The 23,066-nt window shown below is 43.3% G+C and overlaps 1 protein-coding gene across 3 annotated transcripts in view; it reads left to right on the top strand.

Moving 5' to 3' along the window:
- The window catches only part of SPTBN4 (spectrin beta, non-erythrocytic 4), a 265,502-nt gene that overhangs the window by 152,191 nt on the left and 90,245 nt on the right, over nt 1–23,066 (top strand). For all 3 annotated transcript variants that reach the window (XM_068250768.1, XM_068250770.1, XM_068250769.1), the window contains one exon: nt 465–611. In XM_068250768.1, coding sequence (XP_068106869.1) covers nt 465–611 — 147 coding nt within the window. The remainder of the gene's footprint in view (nt 1–464; nt 612–23,066) is intronic.

Raw genomic sequence — 23,066 nt, 5'->3', positions numbered from 1 at the left:
CAATTCACATTGCTGACTGTCACTCTCTCCTGACTGTTCCATTTTTCCTTCATTCTCTCTGTTTTCTGCTGTTCTCTCCCCTCTCTTTTGCCATTTCTCCTGCCTGTCTGTCAGTTATCTCATCTCTTTATGGTACTGGTTTGCTCTTCTAGTGTTTTCCTACCTGTTTCAGACATCATTCATTCCATCTTGTGCCCCTGAATCCTCCTGCTCACACATTACTTTTTTTCTGTACCTGTTTTGTGTGTTTCCTCTCTTCCCTAAAGCACCTGTCTCATGCAGCTTCCTCACAACTTTTCCTGCTCTGTAAGGCTTCCATAGCTGGGATGTATGACGAGGCATTGTTTCTTGCCTCCCCTCTCATGCTCCCTTACACCAGATAATGAAAGCGTGGCAAGTTACGGGACTTTTTACCCTGCAAACATGGACTCCTCCACTCTCACCCTGGTCTCTGTCCCCTGCAGCTGGATGCCTGGATCAGTGAGAAGACACTGATGGCTCGGGATAACTCACGGGACGTGACACAGAAGCTCCACAAGAAATGGCTCAAGCACCAGGCATTTATGGCTGAACTGACGCAGAACAAGGGCTGGCTGGAGAAGATTGAAAAGGTAAGCTGACTCTTCCTATATTGTGCTGCAGAGCTTACAGTACTCCAGAGAATTTAAGATGGCTGTTCTCAGGAGACATGAGGCCTGATCGACTTAGGTTCTCTCAAGAGATCATTGGAGAACGTAGCTGATGCTGCAGATACTGCTTGGATCTATTATGTTAGTGGTGAAAGATCGCAAGCCACCCCTGGGTCTTATTGGACCATGTCTAGGGTTGATTAAAGGTTATTAAATGACCAGCTGTGTAATCGCATTTGGCACATATACACATCCAAAGCAAGGGATTGTCTATCAATACATTTAGTGTGTTTATATTAAAGTGGTCTGAAACTCTGACATAACATTCAATAAAACTGTGTTTTCCTACTTTGTATTACTCACAGTTATCATATTTGCTATTGCGCACAAGTAATATTGTCTGTTTACAAATAACAACTTTCCAAAGTGTTGTTTTTCTTGCCCTGAAAGCTGCAATTGCATTTTATTCTTTTTCTATTATAACTGCTTTTTATTATATATTAATCTTCTAATGAGCTATTCTGAACACTGTGTGTGCCTGAAGCAGAGAGTTTCTCAGAGAGTGTTTGTTTACATTCCAGTGTTGATACATTTGTGCTTTAACAAGTAAACACGATACTGTTATCTACAGTTTGGATGCGGATTTGAAGCTGAATAGCAGGAGAAAATGCTTTGTTTAACCATTTCAGTGATGTTCTGCTAATATTGTTTTCTGGGATAGTAGCTTTAAAGCTGTGAGGAATCTTTTAGAGCAAGGTAGAAATGCTGGCTTTCAGACCACTTTAACAAAAAGTCTTGCTGCCTTTGCATGCATGTGAATGCAGATGTGCATGTACTAGTGCACTAAAGTGTTAGCAACCCCCATTATGGTCCAGTACAACTTAGGTAGACGTTACTAATTTTTACCAAGTAATAGATAATTTTTAATAAATACAAGTTTGCACATTCACCTATATCGAAGAATATGATTAAATCAAGCCCAGAATGATGCTTAAAGTGCACCTTAATTGAGAGAGATATGGGAGTTTCATTTTAAACAATGCCAGTCGCCTAGCAGTCCTGCTGATCTCTTTGGCTGCAGTAGTGGCTGAATCAAACACCTGAAACAAGCATGCAGCTAATCTAGTCTGACCTCAGTCAGAGCCCCTGATCTGCATGCTTGTTCGGGGGGCCTGTGGCTAAAAGTATTAGAGACATAGGATCACCAGGAGAGTCAGGCAACTGCCTGTTTTGCTGATCCTCTGCCTCAATACTCTTAGCCATAGACTCTGAACAAGCATGCAGTTCAGATGTTCTGATTGAAGTCTGACTGGATTAGCTGTATGCTTGTTTCAGGTGTGTGATTCAGACACTATTGCAGCCAAAGAGATCAGCTGAACTGCCAGGCAACTGGTATTGTTTAGCAGCAAATAAATATGGCAGCTTCCATATCCCTCTCAGTTTAGGGGTACTTCAAAGCAAGAAAACATTAGGCATGCATCTTTTCTGCTTGGACCCTAAGTGACACTTGGGACATTTTCAGTGGTCTGTGGTCAGTGTCAGCGGTCAGTGTCGCACACAAAAACACCCACTATGTTGGTTTAGATGTTATAGACAAGACAAGACAACTAACATTTATATCGCGCTTTTCTCCTGGCGGACTCAAAGCGCTATAATGTGCTAATGTTTGCTTTTGTTCACTAAAGATGTTTATATTTGACAGCAGGCCACACCTAAAGCCACGAACACACATCAAATTTTTGTTGGCCATTGATTGGCCAATTTGACCACCTCCATGTAGTATGAGATCTTACCTACACAATCGGTTTATTGTATTCAAACTCTTTCAAACTCCGTTGGCCCTCATACTACATGGAGGTGGTAAAAACAGTCAGTGATTGGCCAATCAAAATTGAATGTGTGTATGCACCCTTACTTTAAGAATTACATACCAGACAGCCAATTCCCCAACCCCCACCTGTGCTGTTCTGACCATCTTACTCCTCTAAGTGGGTACATTTTCAAAGGGCTCCTGAAATATTAAGCTTTTCTTTCAGAAAACATGGTACTCCTCTTTCTCTCTCATACTAGTGACATAATCAAAGGCCAGAGCGATGGTCATGTGATCTCTGTGAGGGGATGGGTAGAGTTTAGGCAGAAACACTGATTGTCAGCATAGCTCTGCTCCCTCTGTTGCACCTGTGTGAATGCTGTGATCTCTACAGAAGGAGCTTAGGAGACTGACATTCAAGTGTAGCCAGTCAATCAGATGTACTTCCTGATATTGGATCCTTTACAAGAGATCACATGACTAGAGCTCTGACATTTGGTCATGTGACTGCAATAAGGAGAGTTATTTCAAAGACTCTTTTTTTTTCCACCAGTTTAAAGAATTAGGATGATCTGTATATTGGAGGTGAGGAAGATAGGTGCATTTACAGGGTAAGTCTATTGATAAGGGATTGCATTATCCATTGCCTTCCTTGGGTGGTGAGATCTCTGCACCTGAGACAACGTTCATTTGCCATGGCCAGAAAATTGTAATCTCACTGTGAGAGATCCATTTTTTTCACTTAAATGCAGAACTATAATGGATTCTCTCTGCCAGAACTACAGAAAGTCAGAGAGTTCTACTCTCCACTAGAGATGTCACGAACCTCCGACTTTCGGTTCGCGAACTTCCGCAAAAGTTCAGTTCGCACGAACCGCAATAGATTTCAATGGGAAGGTGAACTTTGACTGTGGTAGCTTGATGATAGAAAAACAGTGACTGTCCAGCTGATCAAATTTGGTCTGTCCACAATAAAGCAATGACCTTATTATCTTGGTTGTGCCCCTCCCCCCTGAGACCCTCATATAGCCACCGGTCATTGCTTCATTGTGCTACGCAAGCCCCTTTACCGCGGCAAGGTAATGATCACGAAGGGGAATTGACACATGTACATGCCTTTTGCTTTGTTGTTGCAGCTGCAGTGCAGCCAGAAACATTAGGCAGGCATGTACACACACCAGAAAAATTAGTATAGCAGCCGTTGCTAGCAGCAGCCTTAAAAATTCAGGAATCCGCCTGGAGTCCTAGCCTTGTTGGTGGTGGCGGAGAAGGCAGTCAAGCAGCCTACGGGCAGAGGTGCTGTGTGGGGAGCGACTTAGTCTTGGGGTAGGCAGTCACACGGCGTGCAGGCAAAGATGCTGTGTGTGGGGACTGACTTAGTCTTCGGGCAGGCCTGACCGTGCTTTGCAGACCACGTGGTCAGATGGACCCTTGACCCAACGCTGTGTGCCAGAGATGACACCACTTACCTTTCAACATCACGGTACAGTTTGGATATCGCCTTTTTTGAGAAAAAATTGCATCTCTTCCACTGCGGTGTGTGTATTTGCTGCTTTCTCTCAGGTGGTCATCCCATTGCAGTTTGTGCTTTGTAATCATGTGCCTTCGTAAGGTGGTTGTCCCTACGCGGGTCTTGGTCTTTCCACGGCTCAATTTTCGGTGGCAGAGTACAGATTGCATTGTTCTCATCTGAGGCAGACACACAAAAAAATTTCCACACCACTGAGCCCTGGGGTGATACCACTTTGGTGGTGGCGGCCGACTGAGTGTTAAGTGGGGTGCCAGAATCAGAGCAGGAGGAGGAAGATATGTCACGCTTCCGTGCAGAAGCTGAGGAAGATGAAGTGTTCTGTGTTAAATAATCAACTATGTCCTGACAATATTGGGGGTTGATGGCACGTGCCTTCTTCTGAACACTGTACTTTGGTCGAGGGCTGTACGAAATCACGACAGCGCGACCTCGATCAGACCTGCCAGGTGGCCTGCCTCTGCCTTTTGTTTTGTCCATATTAGGGGGGATGAAGTATAAGGTATGCACTTGACTAATACAATGTGCAGTCACACAGGTGCAGTTAACAGGTGGTATATCACACTGCGTGCACTCACGTAGGTGGGTAGGTGCACTGAAGTGAACAACAGGTAGTAGTAGGTATATGCAGTGATGGGTATTACAATGTGCACCTGTCACACACAGACAGGTACCGGACAGGCACAGTGACACTGCATGCGCTCACGTAGATGGGTCGGTGCACAGTGGACAGCAGGTAGGTATATGCAGGGATGGGTATTACAATGTGCACCTGTCACATAGAGGCAGGTACCGGACAGGCACAGTAACACACACAGTAGGAATTAGCAAGGCTGTCTATGCAACACAAGTGTCAGTAGGACTCACAGAAAAAAAAATAGATCAAAAGAACAAGATTAGCTCTCAAAAGAGCTGTTGCGGGGTGCTTTTTTTTAGCAATAAGAATCAGCAAGGAACAAGCTAAGAAGCCTACAAGAGCCTAACTAAGCTTTCCCTATGAGAGTCTGCAGCAGCTATCCCTTCACTAATTACTGCAGGCACGCGAGTTAGTGAAAAGCCTGACGCTGCCTGCCTTTTATAAGGGGGGGGGGGGTGCTTCAGGAAGGAGTGTAGCCTGATTGGCTACAATGTGTTTGCTGACTGTGATGTAGAGGGTCAAAGTTGACCTTCATGATGCACTATGGGGGCAAACCGAACTTCCGGAAAAGTTTGCGGTTCTCCGCGATCGCGAATCCCGGAAGTTCACAAGGGACCGTTCGCCGGTGAACCGTTCAGGCCATCTCTACTCTCCACCAGCATTCGCACATAAGTGACCTATCAGATTTGAATTGTTGTCACCTTTTAAAGAAAAAAAAATGCAGAAAACAGCGGTTATGGACGAAGTATAGTAAATCATGGCAGCCAGGGCTGGTTTTACACTATTTGCCGCCTGAAGCAAATTTTCTTTCTTGCTGCTACCCCTCTCTCTCTTTCCATGGAAAGGGCCCCCTTTCTGGTTTCCCCTTGCAGAGCTGGCACAGTGGTGCGTTTTTGTAAGTCTCTCACCTGTCCATGCAATGCGTCCATGCTTTTCAGCAGCCGTCTCTTCTCTACTTCCTTTTTCCCTGCATGATGTTTAGGGAAACAGGAAGTAAAGAGGAGTCGGCTGCCGATAACTTTTACAAGGGAACGGGGGGGGGGGGGGGGGGGGGTTCATGGGGAGGGAGGAATGATCTCAGCCCGCCTCCCCACTTTTGTCGAGCGGATGTCACCCCTGCCACGCCCACACCTCCCTCACGATGTCACTGTCCCAGCACCGCCCCCAGGTAATCTGACAGGCCGCTTCATGGTAGGTCCGCCTCTGATGGCAGCCAATCAGTTGCCACTTTTCAACAGTTTAGACACAGTTTAGAAGAAGCAGATAATTGTTGATTGCCTGATGGTTGCTAGTGCACATTGGTTTTAATCCGTACGCCCACAAATGTACTCATTTGACAGTCTGTTTGAAATTACTCAGTTCTGTTCAGCTGTGATATACATTTTTGGAACAAACTTACTCAAAATTCAGCATGATGTAACCCTGTTGAAATGCTAATTGTATGTGACTTGAATGATTATTTAATAATATGATGGACTTAAAGGTCTGATATACATAAGAAGAAAATGTTAGAAGGGCTTGAGCTTTTTTATTTCTCTCATTTTGCATGTAGTGAATTAATACTTGGACACCCTGCCGAATCTTCACCACTCTATAGAACGCACTGAGGAGATCCCCTCTCTTCCTATTCTAGTGACGCCAAAGTCACTGCTGTGGGAGGAGCTTCTTGTTTCCCCCCCTCTTGAGCTCATATATAATTTATTAGGAAGCCTTTCTAAAGTTATAGGCAAGGTCCAAAATCCAGAATGTTGAGTAGGACATTACTTTCCCTGCAGAATCCTGGGTTACACCAAGGCAGGAAGAAAGTTGTAAAGCTGGGCACACACAGAAGAGATGTACATTTCCGGTCTAGTCCTGTCAGTTTTGCATCATCTTTTTATCGGTGTTCTATGGATGTGTTCACACAAAAAAGGTGTACATTTCAAATCCTATCAGGTAAAACTGATAGAAAGCTGATGCAAAACTGACTGGACTGGACCAGAAATGTACAGATTTATGTGTGAACCAAGCCTTATCTTTCCAATGGCCAATGATAACAAGACAAGGCTCTAACCATTCCACCTCTCTACGAAGCATAATGCTACCGAGTTCTACTGGGTGTGGGCTTTAAAAGCAATATTCAGAATTGACACTTTATTGGCTAAGATTTTCAGTGTTCCCTAAGCTGTCTAAGTACCATGCTGAGCAGGTTCAGAGGAATTAGATGGGTAAGTTCAATTGTCCAATTGGCATCTCTAGATATAATAGAGACTAATTTAAAGAGGAACTGTAACCCAGGATTAAACTTCATCCCAGTCAGTAGCTGATGCCCCCTTTCCCACGAGAAAGCTTTACCTTCTCTTCAGATGGATCGTTGGGGAGCTCTGTATGGCTGATATTGTGGTGAAACCCCTCCCACAGTGTGATGTCATGACCCTAGTCCTGACAGTTTGCTGTTTGTTAAACTCATTGCATTGTGGGAAATAAAGCCTTCTTTTTTCCAACTGCCAAGCAAACAGTATATCTCCCTCTGTGCATAGAACTCCCAGTAAACAAACATTCTGTACAGATCACCTGGCAGGACTAAAGCTGTGGCCACTTCTAATAAAGTTCAGAATGTAAATCGGGGGAGGAAAGAATTTACAATGGGCAAACACTGACTAAATAATCTATAAATTAATGTAAAAATAAGCAATTTTATTCATTGTTATTTACACTACAGTTCCTCTTTAAAGAGACCAACTTGGTGGGTTTTACCATCATTGATGACATGGATGGGGAGTTGGATAAACCCTTTATGGGCCTATTCAATCAACCAGTCATTACCAGTCCCAAACAGGATATTTGTATTGTACCCCAAATCACATTACATGCAAAGTATTTTTTATTCTTTGCTACCATGTATGAGGAGATTAATTATTATGTATTATGTAAACCAAGCCAATACTCAGAAAATCCAAGCTGCTTGTAAGGCTGTACAGTATACAGAGAGGATGTGTGTTGCATTGTTTTTGCAAAATGTAGTTTCTATGAGTCTCTTCAGATCCCTAATGGATAGTGGAAGTACCAGCATGCTCCATCCCTGTACAGTCATATGAGGTAAGCATAGTTCAGTTCAATTTCATGCCGTACCAAGAGGGCTCAAATATTGTAACACCCGCATCCTAATGGGTACATATCAATATTTTTGGCGGGTAAGAAGATCAGGATAAGTAATGCATAGTGGAAGTCAGTGTGAGGGTCTTCAGGAACTGTGGAGGAAAGGTTAGGGTTAGGCTAGATTTACTGATTAGGGATAAGTGATAATATTGGGCTAGATGAAGGTCTTGGAAAGTTTAGGTGTAGCAATGACCTACTCTTAGCTGCACCTATTCAGTATTACACCTTGGGCAAGTCTCCCTAACACTGCTACTGCCTATAGAGCGCACCCTAGTGGCTGCAGCTCTGCCACTTTGAGTCCGCCAGGAAAAAAACACGATATAAATGTTATTTGTATTGTCTTGTGTAGGTGATAGATTATTTTTATGTAGCATTCAGAGGGTTTCTTGTTCACTGTAAATGTTAATATACCAACACTGTATAAATCAGTCTATCCACAGTCAGGGATGTCAGACTGTATTCCAGTCATCCTCAATAACTAATAAGAGGTCATAAAATGGCTGTGACTGTGATGAACACTTCCAACGGAAGGAGAGAGAGATTAAAGACATTTATTAGATCATCGCTACTCTGTGTGACAGTTTAATTGTAAAGAACACCTGTCATTCCAGTAAGGCAGTCCAATCTCAGTAATGCAGATTTTCAACACTTAAAGGACACCCGAGGTAATAATAAACTAATAAAATAAACAAATGTATCTATCCTCCTGCTCCTAAAAATTACTTTTGAATATATTCCACAGTTTTATTTTATATTTAAATCTACTTTTTAAGTTTTTACTGTTTTATTGTTTTTGCTCAATGGCACATTTATTGAAGTTTGCCAGAGCTAAAATCTATGAACTATTGACCCTTTTTATCTCTTTCCTGCTCTCAGAAGCCTTTTACTGCTAGAAAAGTGTTTTATAGTTGTCCTTTCTTATCAGTGAACGTCACACTGTAGTCTGACCCAGTCCTGACTCAGACAGGAACTGCCACTTACATACCTGATAGCTAACTCTTTCAGACAGAGAAAGAAAAAAAGGAACACAGCATAGTTATTTGTGTGCTAGGCACTGTACATACACATGACTATCTCATCATGTCACATGTCACCACGGGTATCCTTTAAAAACAAAAGATGGACTTGGGACTCCTGGAAACTTGTATTTAAGATTTGTTCTATGCATAAAATGGCTTATCTTTTTTTTCCACTTCAGGTGTATGGTGGGATGCGAAAGTTTGGGCAACCTAGTTAATCTTGATGATTTTCCTGTATAAATATTTGGTTGTTACAATAAAAAATGTCAGTTAAATATATCATACAGGAGACACACACGGTGATATTTGAGAAGTAAAATTAAGTTTATTGGATTTACAGAAAGTGTGCAATAATTGTTTAAACAAAATCATGCAGGTGCATAAATTTGGGCACCAAAAAAAGACATGAAATCAATATTTAGTAGATCCTCCTTTGCAAAATTTACAGCCTCTAAACGCTTCCTGTAGGTGCCAATGAGAGTCTGGATTCTGGTTGAAGGTATTTTGGACCATTCCTCTTTACAAAACATCTCTAGTTCATTCAGGTTTGATGGCTTCTGAGCATGGACAGCTCTCTAACTCACACCACAGATTTTCAATTATATTCAGGTCTGGGGACTGAGATGGCCATTACAGAATGTTGTACTTGTTCCTCTGCATGAAGGCCTTATTGGATTTTGAGCAGTGTTTAGGGTCGTTGTCTTGTTGAAAGATCCATCCCCGGCGCAGCTTCAGCTTTGTTACTGATACCTGGACATTGGTCTCCAGAATCTGCTGATACTAAGTGGAATCCATGCGTTCCTCAACTTTGATAAGATTCCCAGTCCCTTCACTGGCCCCACAGCATGATGGAACCACCACCATATTTTACTGTAGGTAGCAGGTGTTTTTCTTGGAATGCTGTGTTCTTTTTCCTCCATGCATAACGCCCCTTGTTATGCCCAAATAACTCAATTTTAGTTTCATCAGTCCACAGCACCTTATTGCAAAATGAAGCTGGCTTGTCCAAATGTGCTTTAGCATGCCTCAAGCGGCTCTGTTTGTGGTGTGGGAGGATGCATACAGCATCTCCCTGTGTAATGTGCATCAAATGGTTGAACGATGCACAGTGACTCCATCTGCAGCAAGATGATGTTGTAGGTCTTTGGTGCTGGCCTCTGGGTTCACTCTGACTGTTCTCACCATTCGTCACTTCTGTATTTCCGAGATTTTTCTTGGGCCGGCACTTTGAGCCTTAACTTGAACTGAACCTGTGGTCTTCCATTTCCTCAATATGTTCCTAACTGTGGAAACAGACAGCTGAAATATCTGAGAAAGCTTTCTGTATCCTTTCCCTAAACCATGATGGTGAACAATGTTTTTCTTCAGGTCATTTGAGAGTTGTTTTGAGACCCTCATGTTGCTACTCTTCAGAGAAAATAAGAGGAGGGAAACTTACAATTGACCCCCTTAAATAATCGTTCTCATAATTGGATTCACCGGTGTATGTAGGTCAGGGGTCACTGAGCTTACCAAGCCAATTTGAGTTCCAATAATTAGTTCTAAAGGCTTTGGAATCAATAAAATGACAAATTTATGCACCTGCCTATTTTTATTTAAACAATTATTGTGCACTTTCTGTAAATCCAATAAACTTCATTTCACTTCTCAAATATCACTGTGTGTGTCTCCTATATGATATATTTAACTGACAATTTTTATTGTAACAACCAACTATTTATACAGGAAAATTATGACTATTAACAAGGTTGCCCAAACTTTTGCCTCCCACTGTATTGCAAGGTATTGATAAGATTTTTTTTTTTGCTTAGTATTAGGATTAGGAACTGAGTCAGAAATTGTTAAGGTCGGAATGGAGGCTTGGATTGGAGATCCTATTCAGGGGGAAGGAGTCATTACAAAAGGAGAAAGATTAAAGTTTGTATAAAGGGGCCCATATACTGGTCGATTTCAGCGATCGATCGATTCTATGGAATCAATCGATCAGAAATCTATTATATCAAATTGATCGATCGATTTGCAGCCGATTTCGATCAATTTGATGTATCAGGATGGAAAATCTAGGTCGATCTGCTGTTGGCAGCAGATTGATGGTCCATAGAGTTGCATTGGATCTAATGGTGCAGTAATGCTTTTAGATAGATTTCCAATAGATTTCATTCTGAAATCTATTGGAAATCTGTTCCTAGTGTGTGGCACACATCTGATAGATTCCTGTCAGTTTCGACATGACAGGCATCTGACCGAAATCTATCTGATGGTCGAATCTGCTGCAAATCTATAAGTGTATGGCCACCTTGAGGCTCATTGAATGTTTTTATGTGTGTTGAGTTTAGTGCAGTCTGATTGTTTTTTGGCTTCTACAGAGATTTCAGGTGTATTTGTGACTTCTGTTCATGTGGATTGATGGCTTGTATTTACAACATGGCCGCTTCCGGCATGTGTGTGCTTTGTGTGGAGTTAGAATAGCTGCAGCAATATGAAGACAAAATAAGCTATCAGTACAGGATAGCTCCCGGCCATGCGTTCTACTGAGCGTCTCCAGATTTATATGCCTATAAATAAATTATGGCCTCTAATGTCCAATAAACGCCACGGTTTATGGGTATATCAATGATCCATCCTCTGTCAGCACTGTTACTCCATGTGCTGGAATATCAGCAGCCACATGCGTTACTTCTGGGTATCTGGATATCACATCCCTGTCTGTGGACCCAGAACTGCATTGTAGATTGGGTTACATCCGCAACATTTGTTTGTACAACGCCCACAGGGCCTGCCCTGAGCCTAGAGCAGCTCCTTCAGCCTCTGCTCTCCTTGCAGTGCTGTTGTTGGGTTAACTCCCGCTACAGGCCTAACGCGGCATCCGGCGGCAGCTGTGCAGCAGCGAGGCTGATAATAGTGCTGCCGTGGTGTTTTACAAGCCGCAGCACATAATAAATGACTATTGTCGTCGGGGCACCTGCGTTGTACATCCAGAGGATAGCGCACTGGACTGCTCTGCAGATGTTGCCATTATTCCCATGTAATGTACAGAAATCAGATCTGTTATGCTCATTTCAGTCATTTGCTGCAGTGCTGTTTTGTCATTGCTGTGTGGCTGTCTAGGATTTGTCTCTGTTCCAAGATGGCTGGCAGTGCACATAATACTAGTTTATTTTCAAGTACGCCAGTTATAAAACAAATGTGGAGGCTGCCATTACTGATCTTGAAAAAAAATGTAAAAATGAAATGTCGAGCTCTCTGGCTGTTTTTCTGATTGTAATGCTGAGTCTGGAGTTAGTGCTTTTACATCACTCACCCAGAACTACTATGCAGATACAGGGCCGGATTTATCAATAGTGTCTGAGAGAAAGATATTATAAGGGTTCTAGAAATCATGCAGAACTGTCTCAGACATTTTAAAGAGGAACTCCAGTGAAAATAATTTAATATAAAAAGGTGCTTAATTTTTACAATAATTATGTATACATGATTTAGTCAGAGTTTGCTCATTGTAAAATCTTTCCTCTCCCAGATTCACATTCTGACATGTATTACATGGTGACATTGTTACTGTGGGCAGATTATGTAGCTGTTCTGGCTTTAACAGACAGCTATAAACAGCCATTTCCTGTGTGTGTCATTGTTACATTGTGGCAGTTTGCCCAGAGTACCGTAAGGTACCAGAGCCTCTTGTGGGAGGGGTTTCAGCACAAAATCAGTCATACAGCGCCCCCTGATGGTCTGTTTGTGAAAATCATTATATTTTTCATGTAAAAGTGGGTATCAGCTACTGATTGGGATAAAGTTCAATTCTTGGTCGGAGTTTCTCTTTAAAGTGGGCCTGAACTCTTGCACAGGACAGAAGAAAAACAGAGAGAAATGCACATTGTATGTATTAAGAGAGTTTAGCCTGTCTAATTTCCCCTCTAATCTGTGACTAATGCTACGTACACACATGCGACAACGATCGTTCGTTGTCAACGACGAACGAACTTTTAATTGATGAAAGAACGACCTAAGTAAAGTTAGTTTTAAAAGGTGTGTAACGATCTGATCGTTAGAACGAATGTTACATAACGTAAAAGCAACTATTGCGCCTGCGCATAAAAATGAAAAGTTCCATGGAGAAATAGTGAAATGTGCATGTCAAGCCTAGTACGAACGACCGTTTCCAACGATGTACTACTTTTGCAAACGATCATCGTTGGAAAAAATCCGCCAAGCTAGATCGTTCGTTTTTAACGATCTAGCTCGTCCGTCGTTAGACCTAATGGTCGTTGGCTGCTTTTTTTTAAACGATCATCGTTTGAAACGATCGGGGAACGATCGTTTCAAACGACTATAGTCGCATGTGTGTACGCACCTTAAAGGGATACTGTAGGGGGGTCGGGGGAAAATGAGTTGAAGTTACCTGGGGCTTCTAATGGCCCCCGCAGACATCCTGTGCCCGTGCAGCCACTCACTGATGCTCCGGCCCCGCCTCCGCTTCACTTCTGGAATTTCAGACTTTAAAGTCTGAAAACCACTGCGCCTGCGTTGCCGTGTCCTCGCTTCCCCTGATGTCACCAGGAGCGCACGGCGCAGGCACAGACCATACTAGGCCTGCGCAGTATGCTCCTAGTGACATCAGCGGGAGCATACTGCTCCCGCAATGCAGGCGCAGTGGTTTTCAGACTTTAAAGTCTGAAATTCCAGAAGTGAACCAGAGGCGGGGCCGGAGCATTGGGGAGTGGCTGCGTGGGCACAGGATGTCTGTGGGGGACCATTAGAAGCCCCAGATAACTTCAACTCATTTTCTCCTGACCCCCCTACAGTATCCCTTTAAGATTACATTCAACCGAAGCCTCCCACCTGAATGCTACCTAGTTTATGCAATTCCTGCTAGATTTGGTATGGTGGGAAAAGGGTGTATAACAGTACACCTGATTGGCTGATTGGCGCCTGCTGACCAAATAAAGGTAGGGAATTGCTTTAGCTGGGAGTGAGCATTTGTGTGTGTTGCAGTAAGCATTCAGTTCAAAGGCAGGGGGGGGGGGGGGGGAATTCCCTGGTGGTGAGAGATCCAAGGCCCACCTGCACTTTCCTCTGGGTATCTCATGGTGGTGTAGGGACCCCGGCCAGTGAGGAAGCCCAGGGCCCCGGGCTGTCGTGCAAACCAGTGTTTGTGAGGTCTATACTAGGAAGTGCACTGTCTTATGTGATTAGAAGGAGGGAGAAATAAAGGGAAGGTATAGATAAAAAGAACCCCCAGCATGCAACAGTTTGGCAATGGCAATTTAAGGGCCAGTGCTCCTTAAGTATGTGATAACTCCAAACCATAAGAGCAGAAAAAGTTTTGAAAGTTTTGAATGCAGGATTAGCATCTATCACTTAATACACTCAGACCAGTTGCTGTTGAAATTTGATTTTTATGGTGACAATCCCACTTTAAAGGTTATTATGCTGTTGCTTATCTTTTACAGCAGAAGGGAAGTTCTGGGTTCAGGTCCGCTTTAAGAAGGCGCAATTTCCTTTTAAAACTATTCTAAAACAAGGAAATAAGGATTCTCAATTGTCTGTGTGAGAATCCACAATTTGCGAGAGAATCCTCTGAGTGATATAAGATTTACTCTGGCAGCTTTGACACAGAAAAAGAGGACTCTCAATAGTATTTTAATAAGAAAACCACAGCAGTCAGAGCCTGTCTTAGGGTAGTTAGGGTGGACTGAATGTCTTTCCGTCCAGATACTCCTGCTTCATAAAAAAAGATCTCACAGAATAGCTGCTGACCGGGCTTTACAAGGAAGAGATGTGACTGACAGCTGAGAAAGAGAACTTGAATTCAGTCATGTGGAGAATAAAACGCATGCAGCACAAGCTGACAGTTTATCCCTCAGTGTTACAGCTTTGATGAGTTTTAGTAGTGGTATCAACCACTTCTTAATTCAGACAGATTAGCACTGGTTTTGCACTGTTCTAACTGTACAACGTTTCTAGAAATGAATGCAGAACTAGTGCAAAAGTCTTCTTATTTTGTAAGAGAATTTATTCTCAGAACACATGCAGATTACAGTTTTGATGAATTGGGTAGAAACAATAAGAAAATAAGAAGAAAAAACTTTTGTAATTGCTTTGATAAATCTGGCCCTTAGCGTTCTGATTTCCTGATGTTGCTCACTTCATAATCTTTATTACCTTGGTTTTATGTGCAGATACGAATGCAGCCATGCCACAGTGTTCCTAATGGCAAAATGCAGCATGGGTATGCAGGGACGTCCGAAGGGGGTAGCGCAGAGCCTGGGTCTCAGCGTGCAGAAGGGGGGGGACAACCACCCCCCTGCAGCATCAGTGTCGCAGCCTCTATGCACCCCGTGCTACCCCCGTGCTGCTAACTTGCCTGCTGCCTGGAGTCCAGCAGTGCCAAACTTCCTGTCATCACTAAGTTCTCCCCCTAGTGCTGGCATCGCTTCCTGCATGTGTGTAACCAAGTGATGCAGGAAGTGCTGCCAGGCAGTAAGGGAGAGCTGAGCGATTACAGGAAGTCTGACGGTGGACTCCAGGAAGTAGGTAAGAACAGCTCACTATACTCTGCATGCTGAGGGCAAATATTCCAGGCTTCCTATACTGCAGGCAACTATTCTAGGCTTCCTATACTGCAGGCAACTATTCTAGGCTTGCTATAGTGCGGGCAAATATTCCAGGCTACCTATACTGTAGGCAAATATTCCAGGCTACCTATACTGCAGGCAAATATTCCAGGCTATCTATACTGTAGGCAAATATTCCAGGCTACCTATACTGTGGGCAAATATTCCAGGCAACCTATACTGTAGGCAAATATTCCAGGCTACCTGTACTGTGGGCAAATATTCCAGGCTATCTATACTGTAGGCAAATATTCCAGGCTACCTATACTGTAGGCAAATATTCCAGGCTACCTGTACTGTAGGCAAATATTCCATGCTAGCTATAATGGGGGCAACTATTCCAGGCTTCCTATACTGCTGGCAAATATTCCATGCTAGCTATACTGCGGGCAACTATTCCAGGCTTCCTATACTGCTGGCAAATATTCCATGCTAGCTATACTGGGGGCAACTATTCCAGGCTTCCTTTACTGCTGGCAAATATTCCAGGCTACCTATACTCTGGGTAAATATTCCAGGCTACCTATACTGGGGCAAATATTCCAGGCTACCTATACTGGGGCAAATATTCCAGGCTGCCTATACTGGGGGCAAATATTCCAGGCTGCCTATACTGAGGGCAAATATTCCAGTCTACCTATACTGAGGGCAAATATTCCAGGCTTCCTATCAGGGCTGTGGAGTCGGTCCAAAAATCCACCGACTCCGACTCCTCAGTTTAGGATTCCACCGACTCCGACTCCTCTAATTTGCATATTACAATTTTGTTGATTAAAAGTATGTAACATGAAATTCGTCTCTTAACTGCCAACGCTTAGGAATTTTACAAGACATCTGAAGTGAGAAGGATATGTAGACTACTATATTTATTCCCTTTAGACTAAAACTAGTCCTTGGTAAGAGTACTTGTAAAAGGTACAAACCGGAACAAAGAACATCTATCAGGCCCTAGGCAATGTAAGTGTGGGTACATGTAAGAATGATGTGCAGGTACTCTGCAGGGGAATGAGGAGATTGTAAACAGACAACACCTCTGTGTTCAATGTGCACAGCATTCTCAGTGGATTCCCTGCAGCTCTGTGGGGAGTGCATATGTAGAGTATAGTACTACTGTGTAACAAAGTAAACCTAAGACAGATTAAATTAAAGTTTTATACATACCTGGTGCTTCCTCCAGCCGCCTTCAGGATAATCAGTCCCTCGTTGTCCTCCTCCACCACCTGGATCTTCTGCTATGAGTCCAGGTACTTGAGCCAGTCGGGCGTAGTGCGCATGCACACACTCCGCCGCCAGGAGCATACTACACCTGTGCAGCACTATTGCGCAGGTGCAGAATGTTCCTGGCTGTGGGAGCGGCATGCGGCCGGACAGCGCTGACTGGCTGAATTACCAGGACTCATAGCAGAAGATCCGGGTGGTGGAGGACAGCGAGGGACTGATTAGACTGAAGGGGGCTGGAGGAAGCCCCAGGTATGTATAAAACTTTACTTTTCATCCGTCTCAGTTACCCTTTAATTTGTAGTCACCAAACCAAATTTTAACAACATATCAAATTATTTGATTTCATCAGCAAAGGGAGTGCATACATTTGCATAAATCAGCATCAATGCAGAATTATTTCCATCTCGTTGACCATCTCTATTAGTGACACAGCTACACATCAGGCTTTATTCTTACAGCATAGATGTTATTTAGTATATATAAGAGATTCCTGTGTACACATCATATATACAGTCACAATCAGATATGTATATCTGACCTTAAAAATACGGGGACTGCTTTATTGAAGCAGCACAAGTAACTCATTTTGATTGGTTTATTTCATTTTTGTGGACTAAGCACAGCTATTACGGTATAGATAGTGTATATATACATTATTTTTAATGACTATTATCTGAGAAATAGAAAAATTTATCATATTTTCTATTTTAATTACAGTTACAAATTCATTAGGAGTCGGAGTCGGTGCATTTTTTCCCGACTCCGACTCCAGGCACCCAAAATTGCCCGACTCCACGACTTCCGACTCCACGACTCCGACTCCGACTCCACAGCCCTGCTTCCTATACTGCGGGCAAATATTCCAGGCTACCTATACTGCGGGCAAATCTTCAAGGCTACCTATACTGCGGGCAAATATTCCAGGCTAGCTATACTGTAGGCAAATATTCCAGGCTAGCTATACTGCGGGCAAATATTCCATGCTATCTATACTGTAGGCAAATATTCCAGGCTTCCTATACTGTAGGCAAATATTCCAGGCTAACTGTACTGTAGGCAAATATTCCATGCTAGCTATACTGGGGGCAACTATTCCAGGCTTCCTATACTGCTGGCAAATATTCCAGGCTACCTATACTGGGGCAAATATTCCAGGCTTACCTATACTGGGGCAAATATTTCAGGCTGCCTATACTGAGGGCAAATATTCCAGGCTGCCTATACTGAGGGCAAATATTCCAGGCTTCCTATACTGCGGGCAAATATTCCAGGCTACCTATACTGTGGGCAAATATTCCAGGCTAGCTATACTGTAGACATATATTCCAGGCTAGCTATACTGCGGGCAAATATTCCAGGCAACCTATACTGTAGGCAAATATTCCAGGCTACCTGTACTGTAGGCAAATATTCCATGCTAGCTATACTGGGGGCAACTATTCCAGGCTTCCTATACTGCTGGCAAATATTACAGGCTACCTATACTCTGGGTAAATATTCCAGGCTACCTATACTGGGGCAAATATTCCAGGCTGCCTATACTGAGGGCAAATATTCCAGTCTACCTATACTGCGGGCAAATATTCCAGGCCACCTATACTGCGGGCAAATATTCCAGGCAACCTATACTGTAGGCAAATATTCCAGGCTAGCTATACTGGGGGCACCTATTCCAGGCTTCCTATACTGCTGGCAAATATTACAGGCTACCTATACTGCAGGCAAATATTACAGGCTACCTATACTCTGGGTAAATATTCCAGGCTGCCTATACTGAGAGCAAATATTCCAGGCTGCCTATACTGAGGGCAAATATTCCAGTCTACCTATACTATGGGCAAATATTCCAGGCTGCCTATACTGAGGGCAAATATTCCAGTCTACCTATACTATGGGCAAATATTCCAGTCTACCTATACTATGGGCAAATATTCCAGGCTTCCTATACTGAGGGCAAATATTCCAGTCTACCTATACTATGGGCAAATATTCCAGGCTTCCTATACTGCGGGCAAATATTCCAGGCTACCTATACTGTAGGCAAATATTCCAGGATACCTATACTGTAGGCAAATATTCCAGGCTAGCTATACTGTAGGCAAATATTCCAGGCTAGCTATACTGGGGGCAACTATACCTTGCATTACCTGCTGTGGCACTCTCTGCACGCCACACTCACTCCTTTTCTCTTTTTTTGGGGGGGGGTGGGGGTGGGGCATGGGGTCTTTTATTACCCAGTACTGGGTGTCAAATGCCCTCGGTACGCCACTGTGGATATGTCATAGTTTTCTTATTATCATGCAGAGAGAGCGGAGCTACTGGCACTTACTAGGCAGGCCTTACTTTGAAGGTACATTCACATTGACACGTTGCGTTTCAACTGACACTGTTTTCTGAAACTAGTCTTAAAGTGTACCTGAGACGAAAGGGTTGAAAAGGTTTGTACATACCTGGGGCTTCTCCAAGCCCCCTCCACGCAGATCGCTCCCTCACTGCTGTCCTACGCCTTCTGAATGTGATCTTCAGCCAGATGGGCATACTGCGCGGCCTTGCGCTTGCGCCCTGCCATGGTACCGACACCTGCGCAGAACGCTTTCACCCACGGGACTGTGGCGGGGAGCACACGCGAACTGTGCCTTTCGCCGACTGGCGAAATATAACAGGGCATCTACAGTATCATCCAGGAGGACAGGTGTGAGGGAGCGATCTGCATGGAGGCGGCTAGGGAAGCCCGAGGTATGTATAACATTTTTTAACATTTTCGTCTCGGGTACACTTTAACCACTTAAGGACCACATGCTTACACCCCCCTAGTGACCAGGCTATTTTTTACAATTCAGTGCTCTGCAGCTTTAACATCTTGCTGCAGAGCCATACAACTTGGCACACAAATTAATTTTTACTTCCTTTTTCTTGCCACCAACAGAGCTTTCTGTTGGTGGCATTAGATTGCTGCTGCGATCATTGTTTTTTTTTTAATTATTATTGTTTTAATTCAATTTCTTTATTTTTTCCTTATTCCCCCTCGAGATCCAATCAGTGATCACCTCTCATAGGCATCAGCCTGTGAGAGGGGATCACATTGTGAGCTACTCGAGGGGACAGGTTTGCCACTAAGCTGTCCCCAAACAGCGCTGCGCATAGATTGCAGTGCTGTAAACCGGAAAAAAAGGTTTATTTTGCTCTAGCAGGCTAGCAGGCTGTTTATTCATAACTAAAGCGGGGATGCACGCACATCGGCGCGCGCGATCACCCGCTTAAACTCCTCCCCCAGGACTTGACTTAGGCGGTCCTGGGGGAACCACTCTTCGGCCGCCAATCGGCATTAGGCGGTCGTAGAGTGGTTAAAGGGAATCTGAAGTGAAAATAAACGTGTGATATAATGAATTGTATGTGTAGTACAGCTAAGAAATAGAATATTAGTAGCACAGATATGAGTCTCATATTGTTTCCAGTTAAGAAACTTCAGATTTTATCTATGCAAAAGAGCTTCTCTGAGCTCTCCGACCAAGCTTGGCCGGTTACAGTACTGTTTTTTGAAGCACTTATCTTAACCCGTCTCTCACTGTTTCTTGTTTGTTTAAGGTTTTACTGCAGAGGAAAGTTCAAAGGGTCATTAGCTCTGGTCTGTTTCATAGTTTATTTGTAGTTTACAAACTGCACTGTATTTTAGAGTATGATACAATATTATAAAAAGTAAAAGCGATATAACTGAAAATAAAAATATGAGACTCTTTTCTTTGCTACTAATGTTCTATTAATTATCTGTATTAAACATACAATTCATTATCTCATAAGTTTTCTTTTCGCTTCATTCATTCATTAAAGAGGTCTAGTGATCATCGTATCTAGAATTCATGGAGAAATGTGATTTGTTTCATCAGCTGATAGATTTACAAAGCTCTGATTTGCTGTGATCACATCCAGCTTTAGCACATGATCATGACTAGCAAATCAGAGACCTTCACCGCTATCACCTGACCAAACTGATCACATGCTTCTCCATGAGTTCTCCTAGACCTGACCATCACTAAAGAGGACACAAAAGGAGGACTAATATTACATATGGAAACAATACTATTTCAGTTTCTGAGCAATTTTAGGCTATCACAGCTGGCTGTAAATTGAAATGGTCATTTTTAACAACTTTAAATTATATAATGGCTTGTATAGCATTGGTTTATGTCATAGCAGTTTTTAATAAGAGATTTTATTTCAGAAATAATGTTTTAGGGGATCTATATTCTTGGGCTACGTTTACAGTTGGATTTTTTTTTCCTGTAAAAACAGGAGCGTAATTGAAGATTCGCATGTTATGCGTGCGTCGTGAAGCATACAATCAATGAAAAGTATGCTTCACTATCACTGTTAACACGCACATTATGCGACAACGCACTGCACTGCTAGCACACCTTGAGATGCTGCGTTATATTATGCTGGATGCACTGTTAATGTTGCATAGGTTTTACATTGCAGTGCCAGTTTCTGCGTTACACTGTGTCAGTTACATCACATTGCAACATCCCACTGTGAATGTAGCCAAAATTGGGTCTCCATCAATAAACCCATAATAAATTACTAGCAAACTTAAGCCCGTTATCATTACGGGCTCTAGGCCTCCCTCACAACCCTCCCCTCCCAGCCCCTCTGACCGCCATCGCATGTCAGTGCGCATGTGTGCGCACCGCACACGCCCTCACACCCATCCCCTGGCCCCATCCTCCTCCTGTTCTAACGGCCGCCCAAGGGCCACACATGCGCATTAGCGCAAAAGCACAGGGACAGGATGCAGAGACACGCTTTTATACTATAGGATAATGACTGCCAGCTGAATTCCTCTTTTGACCTGAAAGAGCTGACAGTTAAGAAAAACTGGCCATGGGGCATGAATACAGTTACACAGGAATACTACTATTCCCACAGAATGTGGAACTGAGTGACAGTCAGCTTGCTCAATACTCCACCTTGTGTCTCCTCCCTTGTTCCCTGAGGGGGGGGGGGGGGGGTACCTACCTATATACAGTGTACACCGTTGTCTCTGACCTTACAGTTATATGCTCCCACCTTAGTGCCTGATGAAGCAGGGTCATACCTGTGAAACGCGTAGCACAAATTGCTGGAGTGTGTAAAATAAAAATGTATTGACTGTCAAAATAATCCGTTTCCTGTGGCTGCTTGGAGGTGGTTAGTCCACCACTACCTCCTCTTTTATTCTCCATTTTATTCTTTTGTCGCCTCTGTTTTCTTCATACAGTAGTTGAGTCCACCCATGATGGTGGGGCGTTACCCCCCCTTTTTTCCCTTATCTACGAGAGTGACTTCTTAATCCTGAGTCTAATCTCCCCATCTGCATTTACAGTGGTTGCCTTTGAGGTGACCCTGGTTTGTGAGTATTACTTACTCTACATACTTCTACTTTTCCAGTACTTACTACACTATATTGGGCTCTCGGTGTCCCGTTTTTGTATTAGCCATAGTTTTGTCGAGTTGACCCACCCAGCGGATTGCTGGTTAGGGCCTGCTGTACACATGTCGGATTATTGGCAGACATTAATCTAGCTTGTGTATGGGCCTTTAGACTGCTGGGCTCCTTCCCCTGTTTCTTGCAACTGCCGTATATTCACTGGATAACAACCTGTATTATTTGTCCTGCACAGCTACCCAGTGGCCACCTGCATGGCACAGTCCTCTGCCAGATCCACCCACATGACTGACTGACCTTTTTACATTGTGCTCCTGGGAGCAGTAATGTAGCGCACAGGAGCAACCTAGGCAGCAGCATTGTCATTTTGAAAGGAGCAGGTAATGAAAATGACTTATTCTTCAGGAAGGATGATAATGTGATACCTGTGTAAGAACCTTATGTAACATGGCAGAAACTCAAGGGGTATTAACTTTGTTTTCCAATAGATGCCTAATTCATGCACATTAATGTATTCAGGTTAAAGTGTGCCTGAGCTTGGGAACTCTATTGTAAACAAACAGCAATAACAAGAAACCTAGATCTATATTTAGGTATGTTGTTTAACTTTTGTAGCCAGGTTTAAGCTGCCTTCTTACTTTGCATGTTTAAGTGCACATCCAGAAAGATAGGATTGAAGCACAATGGTATTGTGAAGTCACGTTCCACTTTACAAGTGTGATGCATGGGATACAGTGACGCATACAGGACATAGACGTATGCTTCACTGCAGCTGTAATCAGACGCCGATGAGTACGCGAAAGGCTGCGCTTTATTTTGATGGAATCACTCCCACACAGTGGCGTAGCTAAGGAGTTGTGGGCCCCGATGCAAGTTTTACAATGGGGCCCCAATTATATACACAACAACTGATACAGCGCACCAAAACCTGTCAATGGCAACTACAGTGTCAGAGGCGCAATAAGGGGATGGGGAATAATTTGTTAATGATTACTACTATTCAAAGCATCTATAGAAGTGATTATTAGGAGCACAGGACCAATAGAGAGCT

Source organism: Hyperolius riggenbachi, chromosome 8 (assembly GCF_040937935.1).
Source record: "Hyperolius riggenbachi isolate aHypRig1 chromosome 8, aHypRig1.pri, whole genome shotgun sequence".
NCBI classification, from domain to species: domain Eukaryota; kingdom Metazoa; phylum Chordata; class Amphibia; order Anura; family Hyperoliidae; genus Hyperolius; species Hyperolius riggenbachi.
The sequence above is the reverse complement of the archived record's forward strand: the minus strand, read 5'-3'. Positions and strand labels throughout refer to the sequence as shown.